This window comes from Cygnus atratus, chromosome Z (genome assembly GCF_013377495.2).
Source record: "Cygnus atratus isolate AKBS03 ecotype Queensland, Australia chromosome Z, CAtr_DNAZoo_HiC_assembly, whole genome shotgun sequence".
In the NCBI taxonomy this organism is placed as follows: domain Eukaryota; kingdom Metazoa; phylum Chordata; class Aves; order Anseriformes; family Anatidae; genus Cygnus; species Cygnus atratus.
The window spans coordinates 67,516,459-67,540,957 of record NC_066396.1 but is presented as its reverse complement, the minus strand read 5'-3'; the positions used below and the strand labels follow the sequence as shown (position 1 = coordinate 67,540,957).

General features: G+C 40.3%; 2 protein-coding genes across 4 annotated transcripts in view; both read left to right on the top strand.

Annotated features, from left to right (window-relative positions):
* Nucleotides 1–3,298: 3,298 nt before the first annotated feature.
* Nucleotides 3,299–7,640, top strand: ARL14EPL (ADP ribosylation factor like GTPase 14 effector protein like). The gene is made up of 5 exons (XM_035569051.1): nt 3,299–3,388; nt 4,487–4,597; nt 5,004–5,123; nt 6,549–6,688; nt 6,865–7,640. The coding sequence occupies exons 3-5, from the start codon at nt 5,013–5,015 to the stop codon at nt 7,085–7,087; spliced, it is 474 nt and encodes a 157-aa protein (XP_035424944.1). The 5' UTR covers nt 3,299–3,388; nt 4,487–4,597; nt 5,004–5,012; the 3' UTR covers nt 7,088–7,640.
* Nucleotides 7,641–18,619: 10,979 nt separating this feature from the next.
* COMMD10 (COMM domain containing 10) overlaps nt 18,620–24,499 on the top strand; it is a 103,436-nt gene continuing 97,556 nt past the window's right edge. For all 3 annotated transcript variants that reach the window (XM_035569046.2, XM_035569048.2, XM_035569047.2), the window contains exons 1-4: nt 18,620–18,728; nt 18,837–18,927; nt 20,435–20,545; nt 22,123–22,278. In XM_035569046.2, the coding sequence (XP_035424939.1) occupies nt 18,697–18,728; nt 18,837–18,927; nt 20,435–20,545; nt 22,123–22,278 (390 nt within the window). In that variant the 5' untranslated portion in view covers nt 18,620–18,696. The remainder of the gene's footprint in view (nt 18,729–18,836; nt 18,928–20,434; nt 20,546–22,122; nt 22,279–24,499) is intronic.

The following is a 24,499-nucleotide window of genomic DNA, read 5'->3' as shown; positions in this document are numbered from 1 at the left end:
ACATCTCCCAATACATATTTGCAGTCACTTGCTCATAGTGGGGAAGACTTGGCTCTGTAGGAACTACTGGGAGTTTTGCCACCAGTATCATCCCTCTAAATGTCACCAAAAGCTTTAATGTATGTGTATACCCTCACTCATAGCCTAACACACTCAGTACCAAACTATTCTGAGTAGATTTCAGGCTGCTAGTTACTATCTGCCATGATTAAAAAACAAACAGACAAACAAACAAAAACTTGGTAACTCATGAACAAAAAGAAAATTCAGAAGTTCATATAGATATATAAGTATTAGGAGGACACCAAACTGAAGAAAATGAGTTATTAAACATAGGGTGGTTTAATAATACATTTTGTGTTTGTAGAGATATTAATTCCTCTTTTCTGCATTATATGGAGAAATCAGAACAATACTGAAAAATATGCAGGAAAATAAAACAGGTGGTATTTTTTGTTTGTTTCTTGTTGTTGCAGGAGTACCTTGGAGGTTTTGATTTTTCTTTTCCCCTGAGGGATTTCTGTTTTATTTTTCAGGACAAGGAAAACAGTCTGTGAAACAAAACAAGTGTATGTGTAGTATCATTTAAATCACCTAGCTAAGGTATGCTGCTAGAATGTTTTTTTTTTTTTTTTGGTTTTAAAAGTGTTTGGAGCGAAAGAAAAGAAAATATTAAATAATAAATTAACTTGCCCTCAGACTGGTTTGTGAAATGCCTCAGAGAATGGATGGATGCAGCTGATGAAGTTAAAAGGACGTTCTGGACTATTTGTCTAAGCACAACAGCAGAATTTATAAGACTTGACAGCTTTGGATGTTCTTTAGGTTTTAGTAGCGTTCCAGGGAAGAGCAATGAAAGCCATCAATGATTGTGGCATGCTGGCAATTGGTATCTGGAGGTAACAGGAGGAGCCTGAATTGTCTCCACTGGGAAAATAAACAATCGTGAAAGGCAGCAAGCTGAACTGTGAGGTTGTGATGTCAGTGTAGCTATTATGGAGAGTATTTATTTGGTGACTTTTGATTATTGGGGATGGAAACAGAATCCAAACATTTTGTCTAAAAGGTATATGGTACAATATTTCTTTGCTGCATCCTTGTCCTGAAAAAAAAAATCTCAATTTTTGTAAAATGCAGTGGTTATTACAGTTTTGTCATTTAGTTATTCTTTGAGATAAAAAGCTTATACATTTTCTCTGTGAAGATACAACAGATGGAAGTAACACATGAGGACTCTCATTCCAGTTTTTATTGTTTCTCTATTTCCACTCTTTGTGAAAAGTACTACTTAAAAGCCATAATTAATGAGACAGGAAGTGTGAGGTTCTTTAAGATAGTTACCTGGCACTGTCTTCAGTCTGCTTCTCTGGGGAACGTTATTTTGATTATTTGTCTTCTGTTTCAGTCACTGTGGGGTTGACATCATACTCTCACTGTCAGAGGAATCGTGCAGCAGGAAACCTGTGCTGTGACAGCCTCCTTCTCTGGTAAGTACAACATAAGATTCTGGAGAAGCTCCTTTCTCTCTTGTGGTCTACTCTGAACTGAGCATATCCCCTTCAGAACTGCAGTTTTTCAGAAGGTGAGTCTGGCAGATCTCTTCTGCCTATTGCATGACCACCTGCAGGTGCACATGATTTTTAAATTCTCTCTTAGGGTTCTGCTAAAGGACCACTTCCAGGTATGGCAGAAAGGTTCTTGAACTGGAAGGGAAAACTCATGACGATTAGTTTTATTTTACTGGGAGAGGGTGGGATTTGCTCCACCAGACTCTTGTCACAGAATGGGCCACTCTGTCACCACGGAGCAATCTCTGTCACTGCAAGAGCAATCTCTTGCTGAGCTGCAGGAGATGAGACCTATTTCTTCATCTGGTCTATGTTTCCTTGCTGCCTTAAAGGCCATCTTCTGAACACAGATGCACATTTGGGGGTATGAGAGAAGGTGTACACTAGTTGGTAAGTGGCCTTGCCACATCAGGGCAGCTCAGCCCACAGCTGATTCTGAGGAAGATGAATTTATTCTCATCCTTAATTAGGCTGTCACCAGATTTCCTATAGAGATTTCAAGATGCATATGAAAATGTACCACAAACCTGACTGCTGGTCTCAGACCACAGACATCTCTGCAGAACTACCTTATGAAGAAGATGTGACCATTGAAATGTCTCAGTCTAGTCCATGAGGGTATAGGGTTGGACCATGGGGACAGCACTTCATTTCGCCCTGGTGAAGGTGAGGAACATGGTTACAGATCCAAGCCATAGGCTCCCTGGAGTGAACAAATGCAGCTTGAAAACAATGTGCATTCACCCTGGCAAGCCCTGCAGAGATACTAGCTGTAGGCTGCTGAGGTATCTGGAATGGTGGCCATAACATTTCACCAGCTGAAATATTTAGACAGTGCAATCTGCAAGGATCATAAATAGGAATATTAAATTCTTGAAAGAGCAATACAGGAAAATATTTCCCTTATGAAAATCATAAACAAATGCAGTTCCTTCCAAATCCCAACATCTTCTGAAACTGTTCTCTGAACAGAAACATCTGTCACTTGAATAAGACCAAGTCTCTTTTAATATAACACAGCCTCTGATTTTCTTCCTCCCCTAATCTGCTTTTAGCTTTGCTTTTAGCTGTGCCAAGGACCTGTGTTGAAATTGCCATTTCTCAGCCATATGCTGCAGTCACAGTGGTATTTGGAGATGTGGATGATCACCCCCAGGAAGATCTTGCTCTGTTCAAGAGGTTTTGGAGAGCAGTTTTTTGGGGAGGAAAACTGCAACTAGTGGCTTTCCTCTAAAGACATCAGAGTTGAAATCTGAATGAAAATGACTAGAGTTGAATGCATTGTCCCTGGATTATCACTACAGCCAGACACAGTAGACCAAAATCTTCCTTTCGTTAGATGGATAAACAGTGCTTCAGGAAAAACAATCCTTTCCTCTGGATAATAAGGTTTTGCAGACTTGAGAGTGGATGTCTGAGTTTCATAGTCTCCCTCTTTTCCCCATCCTTTCCCTCCCGTCAGGACATGATCTGGAGGAAAATGAGTCCTGTGGGTCTCACCAGTTTCTACATCTTGCACAGTTTCCTAGTCCCTTAGTGTCTTTCCTGGAGACCAAAATTTAACACTTTATATTTACAATTATATGGAGACAGAAATGTGCTACATTTTCTCTGCAGAATATATTCACTGAGCAGCTGTGAGGGTATTTGAAGTACATTGTTTGGAAAAAGACATGGCCTTGTTCCTTTTCTGCCAAGATTTTAGAAGTGGCTTCTGATACGGGATATTTGGCTCCAGATAAATGCTAGGACCTAGTTTCCGAAGGGGTCAAGTATTTACAACACTGAAAGACACTGGGGAATTCTGCACGCTTACAGTGGTAAGTGCTGATGGCTGTCCTGCTCCTGACCCCTCCACAGCGTAATAAAGCAGACAAGGATGATGCTCATGCATACTGACAAAGTGCTTTGACAATGTTACGTGCATGGTTGGGCATAAGATTGGATGTAGGAAGAAAATCCTTATCAGGACCCAGGATGAGTGCAAACAAAGACCAGCGTTCACTTTCTGTGGAGCGATGGCCTTCATTCTTGTTTTATTTGTGGATCCCTAGCAAATTTCCAGGGAAGAAGGCTCTCCCATACAGCAAATGCAAGTTGCCTGTTAATAGCTTTTCTTTTCTAAGCCTGTAAAGATACCTGAGTGCCGTGACTGAAACTTGATCCAGAGCATCGTGTTGTGAAGAGTGTCACTGAATAAGATAAAGGGAAACTCTCTCTGAAACAATTTGAAGGCTGTTCTTTTGCCTCTCAAAGAAAGTGTCACCTCCTGCTACTACAAGCTCACTTCTTTCTTATTGCTAATCCTACTTTGGCTGTGGAGAGGTACTAAAGTCCTGGACTCCTCTCCTGCTTCCCACAGAGAGATGCTGGCCCTTTGGTAATGGTTAAGCAAAGATCTCTGGAGCAGGGCTTGGGCAACGATCCTAATGCACAGGGTAACCTGGCAAAGACCCCTGTGCTAATTGGCAGAGGCAATGGGAGTGACTGGGCAGCAGCTGGGGAAGGGTTAGAGGAACTCCAAAAAGAAGGTTAAATACTCTTGGTGCTGCCTGTGGTTAATGCAGAGGCACTCGAGTTACATACATTGTAGCAAGCTGTAAGCAAGTGGCTTCATAAGCTGAGTAAAAAGAAGTAGTTAACATCCATCCCGAACAGTTGTCACCACCGTTCCTGTGTGAGAGGGAGGAAGGAGATGGATGGTGTTTGTAAGGCAGACTCACAGAACCCATAGTCCTCGTGGGTGCTTTGTTGGCAGACTGAGTGATGCACTTTTTTTCCTTTAAACCTAAAAAGCTAGGTATTATTACTATTATTAGTTATTATTAATATTATTAATATTATTATGCTTTATTTATAAGCAAAATCTCTTGCAAATCTAATGGCTGAGATATAAATGTCAAGAAGTTTTCTTCTAGATAATCGGCTGAAAGCCTTCAGAAACACCCTCCCCACTCCAATCAGCCCGCCCGCTCATTTTTGGAGCATTACAAAAAGAACTGCAGCTAGAACCACAGTGTCACCTTCTGGTAAGTGAAGCGACTGCTCATACCTTCTGTTGACTTCAACTCCACTGGACACCACGGATGGCTTGTGTGCTTTCAGTGAGAATACCGCTCCTCACTTTTACATTAAAGGTGACAATGCGGTGATGTGGAGTTAGTAGTAGATTCAGAGATGACAGAATTTCTTTGAGTTTTGCTTAATGACGAATAATAGAATGGCTTTGGTGATACAGCTCTATATTATATTATTTTAATGCAGTTTTAAAATCGGGGCAGATACTCAGCCGCATTTTGTTATGCATTTGGTGTTGGTTAATAACACATAAAAGTCTAATGTGGATATCACCTACTAACCTTAAAATGTTCACTTAGAATTCTGAGATTCTCACACTTTTGTATATGTCTAACATGTATGTATGTATTTCATAAGAGTAACCAAATGAGTGATCACATGGAAGCAAATGACAAGAAAAGCAACTCTGGCCAGGAAACATCTGCAGAAGGAAATGTCTCTCCTGCTAAGGGCTCCACAATAACCCAAAAACAATTGGTATGATTTCTCTAGTCCCATTTTGTTGTCAAGATCCTTGCCATTTGCCTTCAATTTCTTCCATGATTATAAAAATAAAAAGCTGGACTCACTAGGAAAATATCAGTAACAACAACAGTAAAATAGTCAAGTTTTCAGGGCAGTAAGGTAGAGGGCTAGGAGTACTTCAGAGCTCTAAGTAAATGTGAAAGAAAAAAAAAGGTATTCTTAGAGGGATAGCTTATGATTTGTTTCCAACTTGAAATCACATTCTTTATGATCACAGGCTGTGATGATACTGGAATATATCTTCTGCACCAAAAATCTACCCCACACTCCAAAGCAGAAATGTCTGAACAATGTAGGTGCATGAGATTGCACAGTTGGTTTACATGAGAATTCAACTGAAGATGCGCAGCACCAATGACCTGTAGTAAATAAGTGCATTCAAGTGCATGTATATTTCTAAATCAGTAGATTGGACTGAACTGCCACTGTTTTCTCCATGAGAAACAATGAAGGAACTCAGCTGATTGTGAAAATCACTGTGGATTCTGAAAGGATCAACACCCTCCACAAAAGCCGAGGGGTGGCTACTCACCTCCATTTTTAAGATAGAATATCAATTTGTATGTACATTTATGCCTGTGCATAATGAATTATAACTGAATATATAATGTCCACAGTCATTGTCTAAAGAGAAACTGACACAAAGCCCACATCTGCGATGACTTTAGAAATGACTGTCAACATACGTGGGCTATGTGGAATCACTGGAAACAGCTGAAGTTTTAACCTCCAGAACTATTCAGCAGTTTTAGATAAGTGCAAACCTGAATTCCATAAAACATGCAAGAAAATACTCCCTCCTATATCTCAGAAAATGTGTCTCTACTAAAGGTGTTTAGTTTAGCTTCTTTACTTTTGTCTGTGCTTTTCTCTTAGTCACTTGCCAAATGCTTTCTTCCTGCACTAGCTGCTCATCCACACATTTCCCTTGCCCCCAGACTGTTTGAACAAAGCAGTTATAGGCACCTCAGTGAAGATAAGGGCTAATCCAGTTGAGATATTTATAATTATATTACTTGTTTTTACATAATCGATGAAGTTGAAGAAAAAATATGTGATTTCTGCCTCCCACAAGACAACTTTCAAACCATGCCACTGTACCTGAGCAAGAATCTCTATTCAGTCCTGACTGTTCCCTTTCCTGTTAGGTTCTACATTCAGTCAATGGAATAATCAATTAACAGCTAGACAAGCAAAGATTTAAAACAATGTTATCTTAATTTATGTTTTTTGCCTCACCTTCCTACCTGTGTTTTTTTGAGTTATCAAGAATACTTTTTTTGTCATTTGGAAGACAGTGAGGGCATTTGGTAACTAGTAAATGTTTGTACTACCTACAAAAATTTTTGTAACTTTGCTCTTGTTTGTTTTTCTTAGCAACAAATTGAGAGACAACTAAAATGCTTAGCTTTCCAAAATCCAGGACCTCAGGTAGCTGACTTCAATCCTGAAACTAGAGAGCAGAAAAAAAAAGCGCGCATGTCACAGATGAAACAAGATTTTTTTTATAAGCCCAAGTAAGATATAATTTATTACATATTTTTCTTTTAAAACCGGCTAGCATGCTGTTTACTGAATATAAATGGAATTAATAAAAGCATTAATATTTTTCAGAGAGATTTCTTATTACACATGAAAGCAGTTCTGGGAAAACAAGCAGTCTCTAATAATTACTTTTTCTTTGCTGTTGCAGAATTATGAAGAAGTATGACAAACATGGCCGGCTCCTTTGTAATAACATTGATTTGTGTGACTGCCTGGAGAAGAACTGCCTGGGTTGCTTCTATCCTTGCCCCAAATGCAATTCAAATAAATGTGGACCAGAATGTCGCTGCAATAGGAAATGGGTTTATGATACAATTGAGACTGAAGCTGGGAATGTGATCAGTGCTTTCCCATTTTTTATCAATGACTGATTTTGTTCTGATAGCTTTTGTGCCTGAGCAAAGTTCTCATTTCTTCACATTCTATTAAAGTATATCTTGACTTTTTGAATTGTCTCTAGTGAAATATCTGGCAGTGGTGTTTGTGCTTCTTTATTGCTGCCTACCCATCATACTTTAACCTTTCACATTAAATAAAAATATGCATTTCATTCTTCCACAGCCATGTGAGCTTTACTGAGGCACCTAGTGAGTTCTTTCTGAATCCTGACTCTTAAAATGAAGGTGTGTGGACTGCTGTGGGCAGACAATTTTCTTACCCTGGGGAGCAGAACAACATTTCTTGTAACCATTTTTTTTTTCTTGCCGATCTCTCTGCTTGTGCATTTACTCAGATACGTGACACATCCTTTTGTGAACACTTATCCAGGTGCCTTTCCCTTCTGATGCATTCATGTCTTGTATAGATGAAGTGGGAGTTATTTGAGCTAACACTGTCTTCTAAAACTAGGTCACCACCTTCTGTGTCACCCAGTTTATAAAGAGGAGGAGAGTGGAAACTACTTTGCAGCTGTTTCTTGCTGTGTCCGGGCTACAAGACTGAAACCAACATGTTTGGTCAGCATTTTTTCCCCTCACCAGCATATGGTGCACTCTCCTCGATCAGTCATTAATTATAGCTCACACTGGAAGTAAATGGATTAGATATTTTTGCCTCTGGGCAGAAAAAGCCTCTTCAGTTGCAGGAGTCTTCTCCTTGCTACAAGACATTACAGATTTCAAATACCACAACAGACACCCTGTCTTCTTAGGAGGTAGCTATTTTCATTCATAATGGGCACTCAGGGTCTCTTTCACCATTTTTAAGGAGTGAGGATCCGTCGCTTAAGGAGTGAGGATCTTGAATGATGCAGGTTGCCCCAGGCCATCTCAAATCGCATACTGCTAGGTGGGGGAATCATTCTCTGGGCCCACTGCTTGTTTTTCCTGAAGCTGCTCTCTAAATTCTGGATTTGGTAACATCTTTCTTCCCTAAAAGAGGCTGTTGTCTGTGGACAGAGGCCTCCTGCTCCAAGGTACAGGTATCTCCCTGTAGAAGAAAATTCCTGGATCAGACCCCAAAAATACCTTAACATCAGAGCCTACTTCTGAGTTGATACCTCAGAAAGATTTTTTGTCCCTTGCAGATAACGACACTTTAATACTTAAGCTTGTAGCATAAAAAGACACAGTACCAAGAAACTTAATAGTTATATCTGCTATGGTGGTTAAAACACTCTATATTTGGCATTCAAATCTGATCCTGTTACCTCAGATACCTCCCTGGTCCCAAAGTATCCTTTGAGCTGTACTAGGAGTCCAAGAAGTCCATGACTACCTCTGAACTATATTCCTTTATGGTAGGTGGAAATCTTGCCAATATATTCAGGTATGTCAATGATTTCTTGTTCTAGGTGTGCCAAAAAGTCCTTCTGAACTTGACAGAAGAAGCAGCTGAAGAACATAAAGATGACAGGAAGATGTCAGACTTTCTTTAAAATAATATGGACAAATTTGAATGAGCTTTTAATTCTTTCCAGTTAGAGGCAAAACAAAACAAAACAAAACGTTTCTCAAGTGAATTCCTGTGGTAAAGTTACATTTTAAATTATATGTGTAATGTGATTAAACCCCACATGTAAGTATTCAGAATCCCGTTATTAAATTAATTGGTGTTGCTTTATGTTTTTCACACTCCATCAGAATCATAGCCAAATGCAAAGGGTGAGAACTCTGTCACTAACACATTCAATGCAACCTTGAAAATACTGAAAAACAAACAAATAAACAAAAACAAGAACAAAAACCTGCAAAAAACAGAAGTGAGAGCCAGGACAAGGACAATGGAAATAAGAGAACGTTGCAGAGGCACCTCTGCTGAGGTTTGGGAGTGACTCCATATTGTTGCAAGGAATGGCCCTACTAACTTTTCCCCTATTTTCAAGTGGACAGCTGATTGTGAACAAATATAACCACTATTAGGACATTCAGCCACAGGGAGGATAAGGAAGGAAGAAAGGGAGGAAGGAAGGGAGGAAGGGAGGAGGAGAGAAAGACCAGTGTCACTGTTGTGATTTAGCCCTGGCATGCAACTGAGCTCCACGCAGCCACTTGCTCACTCCCATCCAATGGCATGGAGGAAGACAACTAGAAAGGTAAATGTGAAAAAAAACTCATGGGTTGAGACAAAGCCAGTTCAACAGGTATAGCAGAAGCTGTGCAAATGAAGCAAACCAAGGAATCCAATCACTGCTTCCCATCAGCAGGCAGGTGTCAGCCACTGCCAGAGAGCAGGGCCCATCACACACAGCAGTTCCTTGGGTAGAAAAACACCATCGCTTCACATGTCCCCCCTTCCTCCTTCTTTACCCCAGTTTTATTGCTGACCATGACACCACGTGGCACGGGACATCCTTGTGGTCCATTTGGGCCAGCTGTCCTGGTTGTGTCCCCTCCCAGCTCCTGGTGCACCCACAGTGTCCTCGCTGGTGGGGCAGCACCAGAAGCTGAAAGGCCCTGTGTAAGTGCTGTTCTGCAACAACTGAAGCATTGGTGTGTTATCAACTGTATTTTCACCACAAACACAAGGCACAGCACCGCACTTTATGAAGAAAATTAACTCCATCCCAGCCAACATCAGGACAGTCACGCATATGCTTATACTGATTGTGAAATGCAGTGGTAGATGCATGTATATAAAAATAACAGAGTTCCCATGTCCAATAGGTTTCATTAGGCAATTACCTAATGCCACACTGGAGGACACTGTGGTTACAAATAAAATCCACTAGCAGAAAAGGCAAAGAACATTTCTTAGCCTCTCATGAAAATGTCTGCTCTCCAGATGACACTAGATCATCCTTTTACTTTGTAAGATGGCAGTCTAAACAGAATGTTTTTCTTTAAGGAATAGGTTTGTTTTAGAAAGCTAGTGTTTAAAATGATAAGGGAAGGCAGGTCAATGAACTGTTCCATAAGGTCTGTCATTCCTTCTCTCTCTAGATTATGCAGGTTAAACAGTTTGTAACACTGTCAGTTTACTTAGCATATCTGCTCTTTGTCCATGTGGCTGCTTTTGCTCACCAGTGATCCCACAGTGGCTTAAGGAAAGATGAAAGCACAGGTACATATTAAAGTATAGCCTAGCTAAGATACCATCTGTTTGTCTCATGCCTAAAAATTGATTCAATTTAATTTGAATTCATTGTAGCTAGCCTCCAGTTTATTTCTCTTGACTGACAGTCAGTGTGCATCTGGAAGTAGATACTCACCTTCTGCTTTCTTAGTTGTTATCACTATGGTGAAGTATATGTCATATAAATGAATAATGTGCTCCTGTACAATTTTTGTGAAGGTAGAGATGTTCTTTCTCCACTAACCTCCCACATGCTTGAGCATTGTGTTATTGAGATGCTTTTGATTCCAAAGACTCCACTGCACATCCTCTGCCATTTACAAACTTGAAAATTCAGATAAAAAGACAGAGCTATAGAGCTATGAACATAACCTTGCTGTTTTGCCTCATTTTCCTGTCAGACTTTAAGCTAGACAGACACTGAAGACAAGCAGCATTCAACAATTTCTCTATACTTTTAGTTATAAGAAGTTGTCACAGCTGTGAGGAAAAAAAAACAAACAAAACCAACCAACCAAAAAAAAAAAAAAGCAGCTCTCCTTGCATATTGCAAGGAATACTTAGAGCTGCTTCCAAAACAACGGCCAATCTAAACAAAATGTTAATAAAATTATTATTATATGGCTCAAAGTGGCCACAATGAAAGCCAAGGCCGTTAAGTATTATGCCTTTGGATGTGAAGGTGTGCTAAAGAGAAAGACCCCTTGAGATTTTATCAGGTGAGTTAGAAGATGGGAGTTTTGAATAAGTCAGCCTATCCCCTGTATCACAACAATCTCCATCAAGAGAAAAAGAAAGATTTCTGTCATAGAGGAGTCTCTTCTGAGGGGAACAGAGGGCCCAATATGCTGTCTGGACCCAACCCATAGGGAAGTCTTCTGCTTCCCTCAGGCCTGGGTCAGAGTAAATAAAGGGGATGTTGTTGTGGAGTCTACTATAGACCACCCAGCCAGGATGATGACACTGATGAATCATTTTTAAGAAACTCAGAGATACCTATAGACCAGCCACCCTTGTCCTTAGGGGTCACTTCAACTTGCCAGATGTTAACTGGGAATACCACACAGCTGATACAAACGGGTCCAGGAGGCTCCCAAAACACCAGGATGATAACTTCTTGGTACAAGTACTTAGGGAGACAAGTAGGAAAGGTGCCCTCCTAGATCTGTTGCTTGTGAACAGAGAAGGTTTCATGGGCAAAGTGGCGATTGGTGGCTATCTTGGCCACAGTGACCATGAAGTAGTCAAGTTTAAAATCTCTGGTGATAGGAGGAAAACTGCCACCAAAACTTCAACCCTGGATATGGGGAGAGCAGACTTCAGGCTGCTCAAGGAACAGTTAATAAGGTCCTCTGGGAAACTGCGTTTGAAGGCCTTGGGGTCCATCAGTGCTGGTCAGTTTTTAAGTACTACCTCTTAAGAGCACAGGAACAGGCAATTGCAAAATGCTGAAAGTCAAGCAGGCAGGGCAGAAGGTTGGTCAGGCTGAGCAGGGATCTTCTAGAGCTTAGGTAGAAAAAAAAGTGTACAGCCCCTGGAAGTGAGGTCAGGTGACATGGGAGGACTAGTAAGATGCTGTTTGCCTCTGTAGGTGACAGATAAGGGTGAGAAAATTTGTATGGCCAAGGCTCAATTAGAGTTGAAACTGGCCAGTACTGTGGGGAACAATAAAAAGTTTTTTTTTTTTTTTAATATATGTTAACAGCAAAAGGAGGACCAGAGAAAACATTGCTCCATTACTTGATGAGGACTGTCACCACACAAATAGAGGTATAGACAAAACAGAGACCTTTGCCTTCTTCACCTTCTTTGCCTTCTTCACCTCTGTCTTCAACCAACACCAATGGTGCTCTGGGATCCCAAGTGCCCTGAACTGGAGGACCGTGACTGCAGCAACAACAAACTCCCAGCCAAGCCCAAACTTGTGTGGGACTTGCTGCTCCTGCTGGATGCATGTAAGTCTATGGGGACTGATGGGATTCATCCCAGGGTACACAGGGAACTGGCTGATGATATTGCAACACCTCTCTCCACTATTTTTCAATGATCTTGGGAATCTGGAAAGGTCCTGGTTGTCTGGAGGCTGGCAGATATTGTTCCAATTTTCAAGAAGGGCAAGAAAGATCCTGGTAATTACAGGCCTGTAAGTCTCACGTCAGTGCTTGGTAAAATTATGGGGAAAATTATTTTGGGACTTATTGAAAAACACCTGAAAGACAATGTGGTCATTATCCACAGCCAACATGGGTTCACGAGGAGAAATTTCTGCTTAACAGCCTTAACTTCCTTTATGAAAAGGTCACCCATCTAGTTGATCAAGAGAAGCCAGCAGATGTCACCTTTTTGGATTTCAGCAAAGCTTTAGATACTGTTTCTCACAGTATCCTTCTGGACAAGATGCCCTGCATACAGCTATACAAATACATAATATGATGGGTAAACAATTGGCTGATGGGTCAGGCTTGAAGGGTTATAGTAAATGGGGTTACATCAGGCTAGCGGCCAGCCCATGTGTTCCCCAGGGCTCCATTCCAGGGCCAGTTCTCCTTAATGTTTTCATGAATGACTTGGATGTAGGACTTGAAGGTATACTGAGTGAAGTTTGCAGGTGTCACTAAATTGGGAGGAGCTGTTGACTCCATCAAGGATAGAAAGGCCTTCTAGAGGTATCTTGACAAATCAGAGAGCTGGGCAATCACCAGCAATACCAAGTGTAACAAGAGCAAGTACCAGATGATGCACCTGGGACAGCACAAACCTGGCTGTAAGTACAGACTGGGGGATGAGAGACTGGGGAAGGATCTGGGTGTTTTGATCAAAAGCAAGTTGAATATGAGTAAGCAGTGTGCCCTGAGAGCCAAAAGAGATAACCATACCCTGGGGTGCAACAAGCATGACATTGCTAGCCAGTCAAGGGAAGGGATTTTCCTGTTCTGCTCTGTGCTGGTGCAGCCTCACCTTGAGCACTGTGTGTGTTTTTGGGCACCACAGTATAAAAAGGTCATAAAACTATTAGAGAGTGTCCAAAGGAGGGCTACAAAGACAGTGACAGGTCTGGAGGGGAAGACGTATGAGGAACAGCTGAGGTCCCTTGTTTTGTTCAGCCCAGAGCAGAGCAGGCTGAGGGGAGGCAGGGGTGGCCTGCAGCTCCCTCACGAGGGGAGCAGAGGGGCAGGTGCTGAGCTCTGCTCTCTGGGGACAGCGACGGGACCTGAGGGAATGGCATGGGGCTGGGACAGGGGAGGGTCAGGCTGAGTGTTAGGGAAAGGTTCTGCACCCAGAGGGTGGTCGTACACTGGGACAGGCTCCCCAGGGATGTGGTTACAGCACCGAGCATGCCAGAGTTCAAGGAACATTTGGACAATGCTCTCAGACATACAGTCTGATTTCTGGGTGGTCCTGTGCAGAGACAGGAGTTGGACTTCCATGATCCTTGTGGGTCCCTTCCAACTCAGGATATTCTATGATTCTGTGATAAGAAGGCAGACTAAAACTGTCTCTCAAATCAAAGGACAAAGTCACCACTAAGTACTGGGACACAAGGCTTTACAGCTAGACAGCTGTAGGAAGGCCATTACTTCTGTGTGTTCATCTGTTTCCATACTGATACATGGCAAAATAATGCTGGCTTTTCCTTGTACAATGCTTGCAAATCCTTCATGCAGAATTGCACGCTCAAAACCAACTTCTATTTTTTATTTATATATAACTCCTCTGATTTAAAGACTCCATGAGTATTCATCTGCAGTTATATATGTATACTAGCATGAAATGAAATGAACACTAGGAATGGAACAGATTTTACCACAGATTTAAAACAACAGGCAGAAAATGGAGGTTATTTTTTTTTCCCCAAAGCAAGCTCCCAAATCTTGTATGAAGTGCTACAGGATTCCCGCCTGCATTGAGACCTGATACTAGGTAACTGCAGTAAAGTGAATGGTACTCGGATTACCTTTAGTGCTTTAAAATGATGGACAGTTAGTCCTGGGAGATGTCAGATCAGTGGCTGCAGAAAATCTAGATACTTCAGTCACAACCTCAGACCACTAAACTATTCCTCCTGCCTTCAAATGAACTTCTGCATATTGGCACAGTGCCATTCAATTCTATTGCATTATTTAGAGAAAAATGAGTCCATGCCATTATTGAACTTACATTAGTATGTGCCAGCATTTGTTGAAGTAACTCTATAATTTGCCAGCCTCTGATTCATGCAAACACAGAAACCCATAAAAAATTTAAAAAAAGTACTTTGAAATCTTTTCCAGATAGTTTCCATGATCTTTTTAATACCTCCTATAAGAGCACAACAGAACTTTATATACATCCAAATGAAAGTAGAATATAGAGTTGATTGACTTCAGTGGGAAAACCAGAAGAACTTGACTGAAGAAATATAGATTGATACTTTCTAGATATTTAAATATGCCTTAAATAAATATTTGCACCAAATTGATTACAGTTGCTGCAGCTCTGCTGAATTTCTTAGCTAGTAATAGCAATACTGATTGTAGCTTCTCCTTTAACATGCTTTTCATAATCTTATAACATTTTAAAATAAATTATACATGTTTCAGTGGATGATTTTGTTTGATTCCATTCTGTTAGAGAAAAGGATACATCAAGTCTGAGCTAACAATTTTAAATATGCTAGAAGGCCATAGTTACATTTCATTAACTCTAATTTATAATCTTGGCATGAACCATGGAAAGATTTTCCATCCTATTATTTGTAGAGGGCAATATATATTTTACCCACTAGCCTGACCATGCCAAGTACTGACCTGCTTTCACCTCCACTCAGGTGCAAATGTATGAATGCTGTTCCCTTACAGCATCATGTCTGTTCATGTTATAATGGAATAAATTAAAGTCCATTGTCCATGACCAAATCTCCTGTGTGCTCACAGTTGCATTTCATTAAAAAGTAGACTGTGCAGCTCTGCTTTCTGTTGTGAATAACGACATGATCCAAATAATTTTACTCCCTTCACATGACTAGATGTGAGTGTTCACATATAAGCATAAAAATAGCATATAATAAACTGACACATAGGACTGATAAAGTGAGAGTCCTCCACCCTTATTCAATTTGAGCAGAACCCTGTTGATTTTAATGAGATTACTCACTCAGTGGAACTCAAATAATGGCATAGAAAGAATGGCACATTGTTTCTTAATGGTAACAGTCATAGCCAGCAACAGGGAAGTATTTACTTCTGACAGACATGATCTAACTGAAACATTTAAAATACATTTATTTTTTTTTCTCCAACAAGATTTGTAGAATTGCGCTATTTAATATTAGGTAAAAGTCCACATTCAATTCCTGCCACACAATTTTATAGTTTGCTAACTGAAATTATTTAAGCCACCTGTGAGATAATCAGTAGCAAACAAAAATTGATGTGAAACATTACTATTTTATTTTCACTGAGTTGTAGGACAATTATTTAGTCTGAAGTGTCAGGGACATTGTACAAATCATAACCTGAAGGAGTTCCAAACACTTTTGTAAAGAACCTTTAGAACTGTGGAAATAAGGAAAAATAACTGAGGTAACTGAAAATGAACAGAATGACACTGAAAATAACAGGCTGTGGAACTAAAAGTGCACCAAAAGGACACAATAAAACAGAGAAAATTATACACTCAAAGAAAAGAGGTACTGGTAGGCTCTCAAGAGCCTGTTATCCTCAATACTGGATAACCTTTACTCACTTTCTACATATTTACTGCCCACCTTTCTTGACAGGTTATTTGTCTTTCTATGCTTTAAAACCTCTAATGAAAGAACTTTTAAAGCTACCATACGCAATACATTACAATGCTTAAATAACCTAGCGTAGAAAGTATTCTGTAATTCCTAACTTTACATCCTTTTCATGGTCTATATAGTCTGTTACCTCTGATAGTCATACAAGTATTTTAAAAAGAGATCATGTCAGAAAGAGATACCTAAATGAATTCTAGCTTAACAGTTAGGTGATGAGAAAAGTCTGTAAAATAAACCATAGGAAAGTAACACAAAGGTTTGTTCAATATTTGTGAAAAAATAGAACACACATCTCAATTTCTGGAAATGCAAAGCAGGTGAGCCTGAGGTTTTCAAGACAGTTTTATTACAGTAAGATTCCTAACTTTGATTGGCAGTTAAATGCTCTGAAATCTCAGTCACTGTGCCTAAGATTTTGTCATAGGATCTGAGCAGATGAATCTAATAGCCCTACAACATTCAATTGCATGTCTAAATGGAACATTTGGAGTCAAAATTTGTCTTAACTGTATGGATAGTTAAGGAAACTCTAAAAATATGTTAAATTGGGTAATTTCACTAGCTCAGTGAAAAAAAATATTATTCACATTGAAAAATGTATCACAGATGTGTGCAAAGCAACAAGAAACGAATGGATCATTCATTTCATCATGTCATCATAACTTTTTATAATTTATTTTTATGAATAAATAATGCCTTTCTGGCAGGAAGGTAGTAGCCTGTAGTACTCATTGCTGTGTGTTACTTACTTTCTACACATTTACTACCCATTTACCCTATCAGAAAAAAAGGCATGAAGAAAAAAACATTTAATTGTGCACTTGAGAGTACCACATCAGGTTCGCTTCATTATTTATTATTTCCAATCAAGTCATCTTATTCCCGTCGGTGAGGCTTTGATCACAGAATCACATCAGCCTCCAGAGGTCTCTAGTCAAACCTCCTGTGTGAAGCAGGTCCAGGTTGCACAGGTTGCTCAGGATCCTGTCCAGATAACTTTTTAATGCTTATTGGTTTGGCTACTCATTTTGAACATTCATTTGATGCAGCAAAGCGTGAAAGAGAGCACTTTAAAATATTACAACTTATATATACATTTATAAAAGCAGAGAACTGGCAGCAAACCTGAATAGCACATACCATACCTGCATCAACTAGAACTTTTTTAAATAAGTAAGCAATTGTCTAGACTTGCAGTCGCCCTTGCTCGTTTTGACTGAACAATGTTCATAAAATTCTGCTCTCCAGGGAGACTTCCTAGAACACAAACTTACGTTATTTCAGTATGGAATGAAATACTCATTTTTAATTTCCAGCCAAACAAATTTATCGCAAGAATAGTGCCTTTTCAGTGCTCTGTAAAGAAAAACAGATGAAATAGTTGACTGTAATTACATTTCACCCCAGAACAATAGCATGACAAATGTTGCTGCCTTTACTAAGAGCCTGCGGGTCCACCTTCTGGTAAGAGTTAGGACACAAGGCCTCAGCTAGGAGCTCTCTCTCCAAAGCTCCAGCTGGGTACAACCAGGGCTGCCGCTCCTCTCGTCCTGATGATGGTTTAAGGAGGCCTCTATCTGCACAGGCCCTGGCTGAAATGTCGGCTGACCTTCTGCAGGAGGGTAGGAAGGCCCTGCAGAGAGACCTGGAGGGGATGGGTTGATGGGCAGAGGCCAGCGGGATGAGGTTCAACATGGCTAAGTGCTGGGTCCTGCACTTTGGCCACAACAACCACATGCAATGCTATAGGCTTGGGGTGGAGTGGCTGGAAAGCTGTGCAGAGGAAAAGGATCTGGGGGTGTTGGTTGATGCTCACCAGAACATGAGCCAGCAGTGTGCCCAGGTGGCCAAGAAGGCCAATGGCATCCTGGCTTGTATCAGGAATAGTGCAGCCAGCAGGAGCAGGGAGGTGATCGTCCCCCTGTACTCTGCTCTGGTGAGGCTGCACCTTGAGTACTGTGTTCAGCTTTGGGCCCCCCAGTACAAGAAGGATATCAAGCCCCCGGAGTGTGCCCAGGCTGAGGGACCTGGGGTTGTTTAGTCTGGAGAAGAGGAGGCTCAGGTGAGACCTTATTGCTCTCTACAGCTACCTGAAAGGAAGCTGTGGGGAGCTGGGGATCGGCCTCTTCTCGCAGATTACTAGTGATAGGACTAGAGGGAGTGGCCTCAAGTTGCACCAGGGGAGGTTCAGGTTGAAAATGAGGAGACATTTCTTCTCAGAAAGGGCAGCCAGGCACTGGAACGGGTTGCCTGGGGAGGTGGTGGAGTCACTGTCCCTGGGGGTGTTCAAGGAAAGATTGGATCTGGTGCTCAAGGACATGGTTTAGTGGGTGACATTGGTAGCAGGGTGATGGTTGAACCAGATGGTCTTGAAGGTCTTTTCTAACCTTATGATCCTATGACTCTATGATCTATCACTAAAATCCCCTCACTTTACAGGGCCAGGGGTCCAGCGGGCACATCTGTAAAACATTTCTCAAAGCTCCTCCATTATTTCCAGACTTGTCCCGCCTGCCATAATTTACTCCCTTTGTGCCCCGTCGCCTTATCCACCTCCACACCGCCCACCCCATCCCGCCTTCAGCCATTTTCCATCGGCGGGGCCCGCGAAGCCCCGGCAGGGCACCGCCCCGGGCGGCGCTTGGCCCCACCGCGCTGCCGTCGTGGGGCGGGGCCGCAGCGGCAGCCATGGCGGCGCCCGTCGTGCCGGAGACCGACAGGTAGCGGCGGGACCGGGACCGGGACCGGGACCGGGACCGGGACCGGGACCGGGACCGGGACCGGGACCGGGACCTCCTCTCACCTCCTCCTCCTCTCCTTCCCCGCAGCATCCGCCGGGCCGTGTCGCTACTGAACGCCGTGGACCCGGGCCGCTTCCCGCGGCTGCTGTCCCGCCTGCTGCAGAAGCTGCACCTGAAGGTCGGGGCGGGCGGGCGGGCTCCTGATGGCCGGGCCGGGGCCGGGGCCGGGGCTGTGCCCCCAGGAGGGGCCGCTCCGGTGGAGAGCCGCTCCCCCGGGCCTTGCTGCGAGTGCCCGCCCTCATCCCGTGCTGCTGTGGCCGTGGGCCAGAGCTTGGGGGGGGTTCAGGTCGAAAAGAAACTGTACACGGGCGTTTTTGTCACTTTTTCCTGTCAGGTTTTGTTTTATTTTACTGATTTCATTTACTTCTTTAATGGCGTGACAGAAGGAACATCAGGAGTCTGTTTCACCCCATAGTCAAAAAGTCAAGTGGAGTTTAAATCTAATTTTGGCACAAAATATTGCAGGGGGAACCGTAAGCAACATGTTAAAACAGAAATAATTTTGTTGAGGATTTCTTCCAAATATATATATATATATATATATATATATATATATATTTCAGTATCATGTTTTGCATATTCCCTATTTTTTGTTTAGAAATAAATAAGAAAACAAACACAATTAGGGTTTGCATCCACATAAACACTAAAACGTTTCAGGTTAGGAGTAGCGTTGACAGAAAATAAAACCTTATTAAAGGTTATAGCTCTGAGGCTGTAAGGACTATTTGGATTATTTGATTCATTTCCTAATTTCTCCCTACCGAAATTACTAGCTTGGATGCTGCTGATATTGCAGTGAGGTTTCTAATGATTCAGATAACATTTCCATTTTGATATTCTTGCTACAAACTCTGTAATCACTGAAGTTTTTCTGTAATTGCCTCATTTTGCTTATTCTGACAGCTCAATTGCTTTTTTTGTTGAGCTTTGCAGTTTTGGCTTATTAAGTGGTCTAAATATGGTGTTTTGATGTTTGTAGCATCAACTATTAGTAATTACATTTGAAAAGATGACAATATCTGCATTTAAATTACTGTTTAATTTACTGTAGTATAATAAACATAACTGCTGCATTTAAAAGTACAGCACATTCTTAGTAATCTTCAGTAATATGGTGTGCTATATATTGTAAAAATCTGACTTTCAAAACAGCTTACATTAGGGCTTCATTTTCTCTATAACAGCGTAGGCATTTTTCAAAAGGAGTGTCTGGAGTGGAAGAAGCCTGCATAAGTAACTGCAAAACAGCTTTGCCTTCAGTTTTCTTTGGAATAGTGCACTTCTTACTTTTCTTATTTTCACTTGTAAAAGTTTATTGGAGACAATCTGATGTAGTCAAAAGATATGTGTTTCCTTAGTAGCTCTCAAGTGTAAGTAGAAAGCATTTTCTTGTGGTGTTTTTAAATTGATCGTGATAAAAGCACACAATATTGTGTAAGTTAAGTCTGATATTCAGTGAGATGAAACATTGTATTTTTCTGCTGGAAAAGGGCTTTGCTTTGTCCATTTAGAAAAACAGGACAAATACTATGCTTATAAAAATGGGGAGAAAGCTTTTCTTTTGGCAAATGTGTTTATGGCAGCCAAATAGAATGTCAGCAGTAACTATTTTTGTGCTTCAGGCTGAAAGTAGCTTCAGTGAAGAGGAAGAAGAAAAACTTCAAATAGCTTTTTCGTTGGAAAAGCAGGATCTTCATCTAGTTCTTGAAACTATATCATTCATTTTGGAACAGGTACATCATTTTTATCATTGTGAATTGTTAAATATATATTTTTTTATCAGATTGTGGTTTTAAAAATATAGTTGTGAAGCTAAAAAGTAATTTGTGAAAACATGTATCTATAGTAAATTATGTATGTCTTGTGGGCATGATTTTACAGCTTTAATTTGCACACTTTGCTAATCTGAATTGGACTCATTGCATTTGTGGCTTGAATTTCTAAACAAAGTAAATACAGGTGATGGAAACCACCTCTGTATGACTATGAGGGAAGTACTGGTAATTAGGTGTAGTCTTTCCTCTTATTCGTAGGTGAGCAGACAAACTGCTGTAGCTTTAGTGTCTGTATGAGTAGGTGACTGCATGCTGTACAGCTAGGTGACTTGTACACAGAGGAGGTTCTCTGTTTCTGCTGTGCTTTGGCACTCAGCTACCACTCAGGTGGGATGCCAAGATATGACACGTTAAATAGGTAACTTTATCTTAGAGGTTGTGACAGCTCCAGTGTTGTTGATACAATTCCATGCAAGTACAGTGAGTGCAGTCTGCGTTGGGCATGCATACTGATGGCAATCAGGTGTGCCATGAGATGGGAATCGTCCTTTCCTGCACGTGTCAGTTTAATGTGAGTTAGCTTAGTTAACATATTCCACAGTATTAAAAAGAGAACAGACAGACAGTGAATCCATGAGAAGTTAAAAGAAACACTGGTCACATCCAGACTGGAATTTTGAAATTTCTTCTCAACCAGACAGGAGCTTACCTGTATTATTCTCTGGTCTTAATTTAATTTGACTGCTTTAGTATGATAATTATTGCAGATGGATAGAAAAGGTAGTTGTGTATCCCAGGACTTAACTTTTTTTGCATTTAAAAAAAAAAAAGTACTGATCAGTCCAAAGAAGATTCCCAGGTGTAATACTTGTTACATGAGGACTCTTCTGTGTTCCAACTGATTGCTGCTCTTTTTTTTTTTTTTTTTTTTTTTTAGAATAGCTGCTTGTCCTGTCAAAGCATAAATTTTTTAATAGCCTTTTGATCTGTGGACAGATAGAAATAAGGCTGCTGCATGGTTTTTGCTGTATGTGTTGTGTTTTTTTTTTTTTTTTTTGGGGGGGGGAGGGTGATTGGGAGGATAGTGGAGTCCTGTTTTTAAAGTGGAGGCCAGTCAGTGATATAGAATGTTTATCACTAAAATCGATGCTAATATGGGTGTAATTTGGAAAAGCTGTCCTTTTTTCCTGGTCATAATTGACTTTAAAGCCAAGATTTGTTTCAGTGATAGCTGCTTTAGCATATTTACAATGGAGAAATATAGGGGTGTACCGAGATCTGGTCTACATATGCATTTTTCATAGTTTGTCTATCTCATTTGGAATACTGCACTTTGAGATATAATTGGGATAGTTACACTTCTCTGTCTGCTCAGTGAAAGGGTTAATATGAACAGGAAAGTTGCTAGTTAATATCAACAGTAGAGTTGCTAGTAAAAATCTTGGGTGGATGTGATGGCCATCTGTGGTAGAATTTTGCTGGCACAACTTGTAGAACAGCACTTCAACAATAGCAGTTATTTTTCCTTTAAACAGGCAGTTTATCACAATCTGAAGCCTGCTTCACTGAAACAACAGCTGCAAAGTATTCACCTGGATCAAGACAAAGCTGAAGCATTTGCCAGTGCATGGGCAGCTGCAGGTCAAGATACGATTGAAAAGTTCAGGCAGAGGGTTTTGACCCCTCAGAAGGTAATTTTTTTTTTTTATATAAGAGAGTAAAGCTATATAGCTGTGTTTTAAAGCAAGAAGTCTAAGATACAAAATTCATGACAAGACAAGGTGCTGAAAAACAAAACAAGCTTATTAGGTAGTGGATAAACGTGGTCAGGGCACTGAAGTTCCATTGTATCTTTAGGCATAAATGTACACATCTATGAGCAGGTATAACATCCTGTGATTCTTAATAAGCCTTCAGCTGCATTAGCAGGTGTGTATACAGAATGTATCAGTGTCAGACAGGATCAAATAGTTCCACAAAACTGTTGAACAGTGACTTAATTATTCTTGCTTTACTTTCATTATTGCTATATATCTTGCTAGTATAAGATTCAGTTTGTTACTCTATGATTTGTTTAGTGAAAAGTACATAGAAAATAAATTTGATAGATAAGGAATACACGGTACACTGACAAAATTAGAACATAGTGTATACCAGCAGCTTTTACACTTTTGGGTGTAAAATGCACATTTTGAGAAGACAAGACACGTCAGTGACAAAGTCTAAAGATATACGTGATTGCATTAGAGTTGATTTTTTTCCAAGTACTTAAACTTGATCATTTGGAAAACTGGGTAATTTTAGACACACAACTTGTAGTGCGGAATTCTACTAATTCATGAACCTAAATAAGAAAATGGCTGATACTGTAAGTACACACACACACACACACACAAAGAAGAGTTACACATAATATTCTTGGCTTCTGTTTTTTTTGAAATGATATTTACCAATGCCAAGCATACAAGTCCCAGAGGTTAAATGATTAGAGGTACACTGATTATATAGGTAAGTATGACTTTCCATTTGAGGGAAGTGAGCAATTTGAAAACAAAGTGAAATTATAAGAGCTTATAAGGTTAATTTTTCAGAATACAACATGTGCACGCAGAATGGAAGGTAATTCTGAAAGTACTGTACCAAGCTGCTGTCCAAGAATTTTCTTGAGACAAACTGCGCAGTGATCTATATTTTGCTGTTGGGTTTTCAAAATGAAAGAATCTAGCACAAACAGCTTTGATCATAATTTATTTGCAATTCTAGGTATGCTAGAACTTGTACCCTTTGCACCTGTGGTCCTCCTGTGACCACCTTTGGGGGTGACATTTGTGTGTGTATGTCTGTAGTTTAGTGTGAGGCCTGCAACATACAATACTTCTGGTGTGTGTTATGGCTTTGGAGACTCTTTGTGCCTTCACCACCATCTCATGTAATGGAATTACACTTTGCTAGTGCTTTATATCCCATATAAAGTAGTTTTAAACTGTCATTTGTAATTATGCCTGCACAAAAGCAACTATAAAAATATAGTGTCATTTACTTTCTTTTTTTTAAGCATGAAAGCAGGTTTAAATCTATGTGTCTGCCTCTACATATGCTTAAAACATCATTTTCACCTTTTTCCTTTCTTTTCCTAGCTTGGATGGCAAGTTGAGTATCAGTTCAATTATGAATGTATGCCCTAAGGTATAGTTTATTTGAACTGCTTGAATTTACTTTCTCAGCATGTTTTGGAAAACCTGTGAAGTCTTTATTCTGTAGACTGCAGTTTAGTGAAAAATGATGAAGTTCAAGAGAGCATTTCCATAGCCAAAGGATTAAATTCACAGAACTAATTGCTAAAACACAGTATTTTTTTTTTTGCTAACAAGGCATGTAAAGAGAAAATATTTAGGGATAATGGAAGAAGAACTTGTGATCTCCCTGTAAGACACTACAAGGTGATTCATAAGATTATGAGTGTAGTAGATGGCTGCGCGAGTCTTTCATTTATTTCCTTCTGTATTCTGTAAGTAATTGTATATTAGCATGTATTTGCTGTATTATCTTGGTGCACATTGAGAAATAGTAGGCTAAGTATTGTCTTAAGATATATTGTAGTAGCAAACACTATAAATTTTCATCAGTACCTCTTGAATTACTTTTAGAAAAGTGGGAATACTGGAAAACACTTGGGGTTTGATTGTTTTTTAGATTGGTTTTACAATTTAGAGTTTTAGATTGATTTAGAGATCATACTAGCTTCTTGAAAGAGGTGTATCTAATTATTAATATTCTCTGGAATGTATATATGGTTAAAACATAATTTAAAAGACCTGGTCCCATAAATGCGCCCTCCATATATAAGTACTTTACAAACTTGTTTACGTGGCTGTGTGCAAATTCCCAATTTGCTCACTTCTCCCGCAGAAG

Bases quoted from the DNA above. Each gene is read 5' to 3' on its own strand.
- ARL14EPL (XM_035569051.1), top strand. From the start codon at position 5,013: ATGAGTGATCACATGGAAGCAAATGACAAGAAAAGCAACTCTGGCCAG. The intron at 5,124-6,548 runs GTATGATTTCTC...TGTTTTTCTTAG, and splicing joins CAATAACCCAAAAACAATTG to CAACAAATTGAGAGACAACT. The intron at 6,689-6,864 runs GTAAGATATAAT...TTGCTGTTGCAG, and splicing joins GATTTTTTTTATAAGCCCAA to AATTATGAAGAAGTATGACA.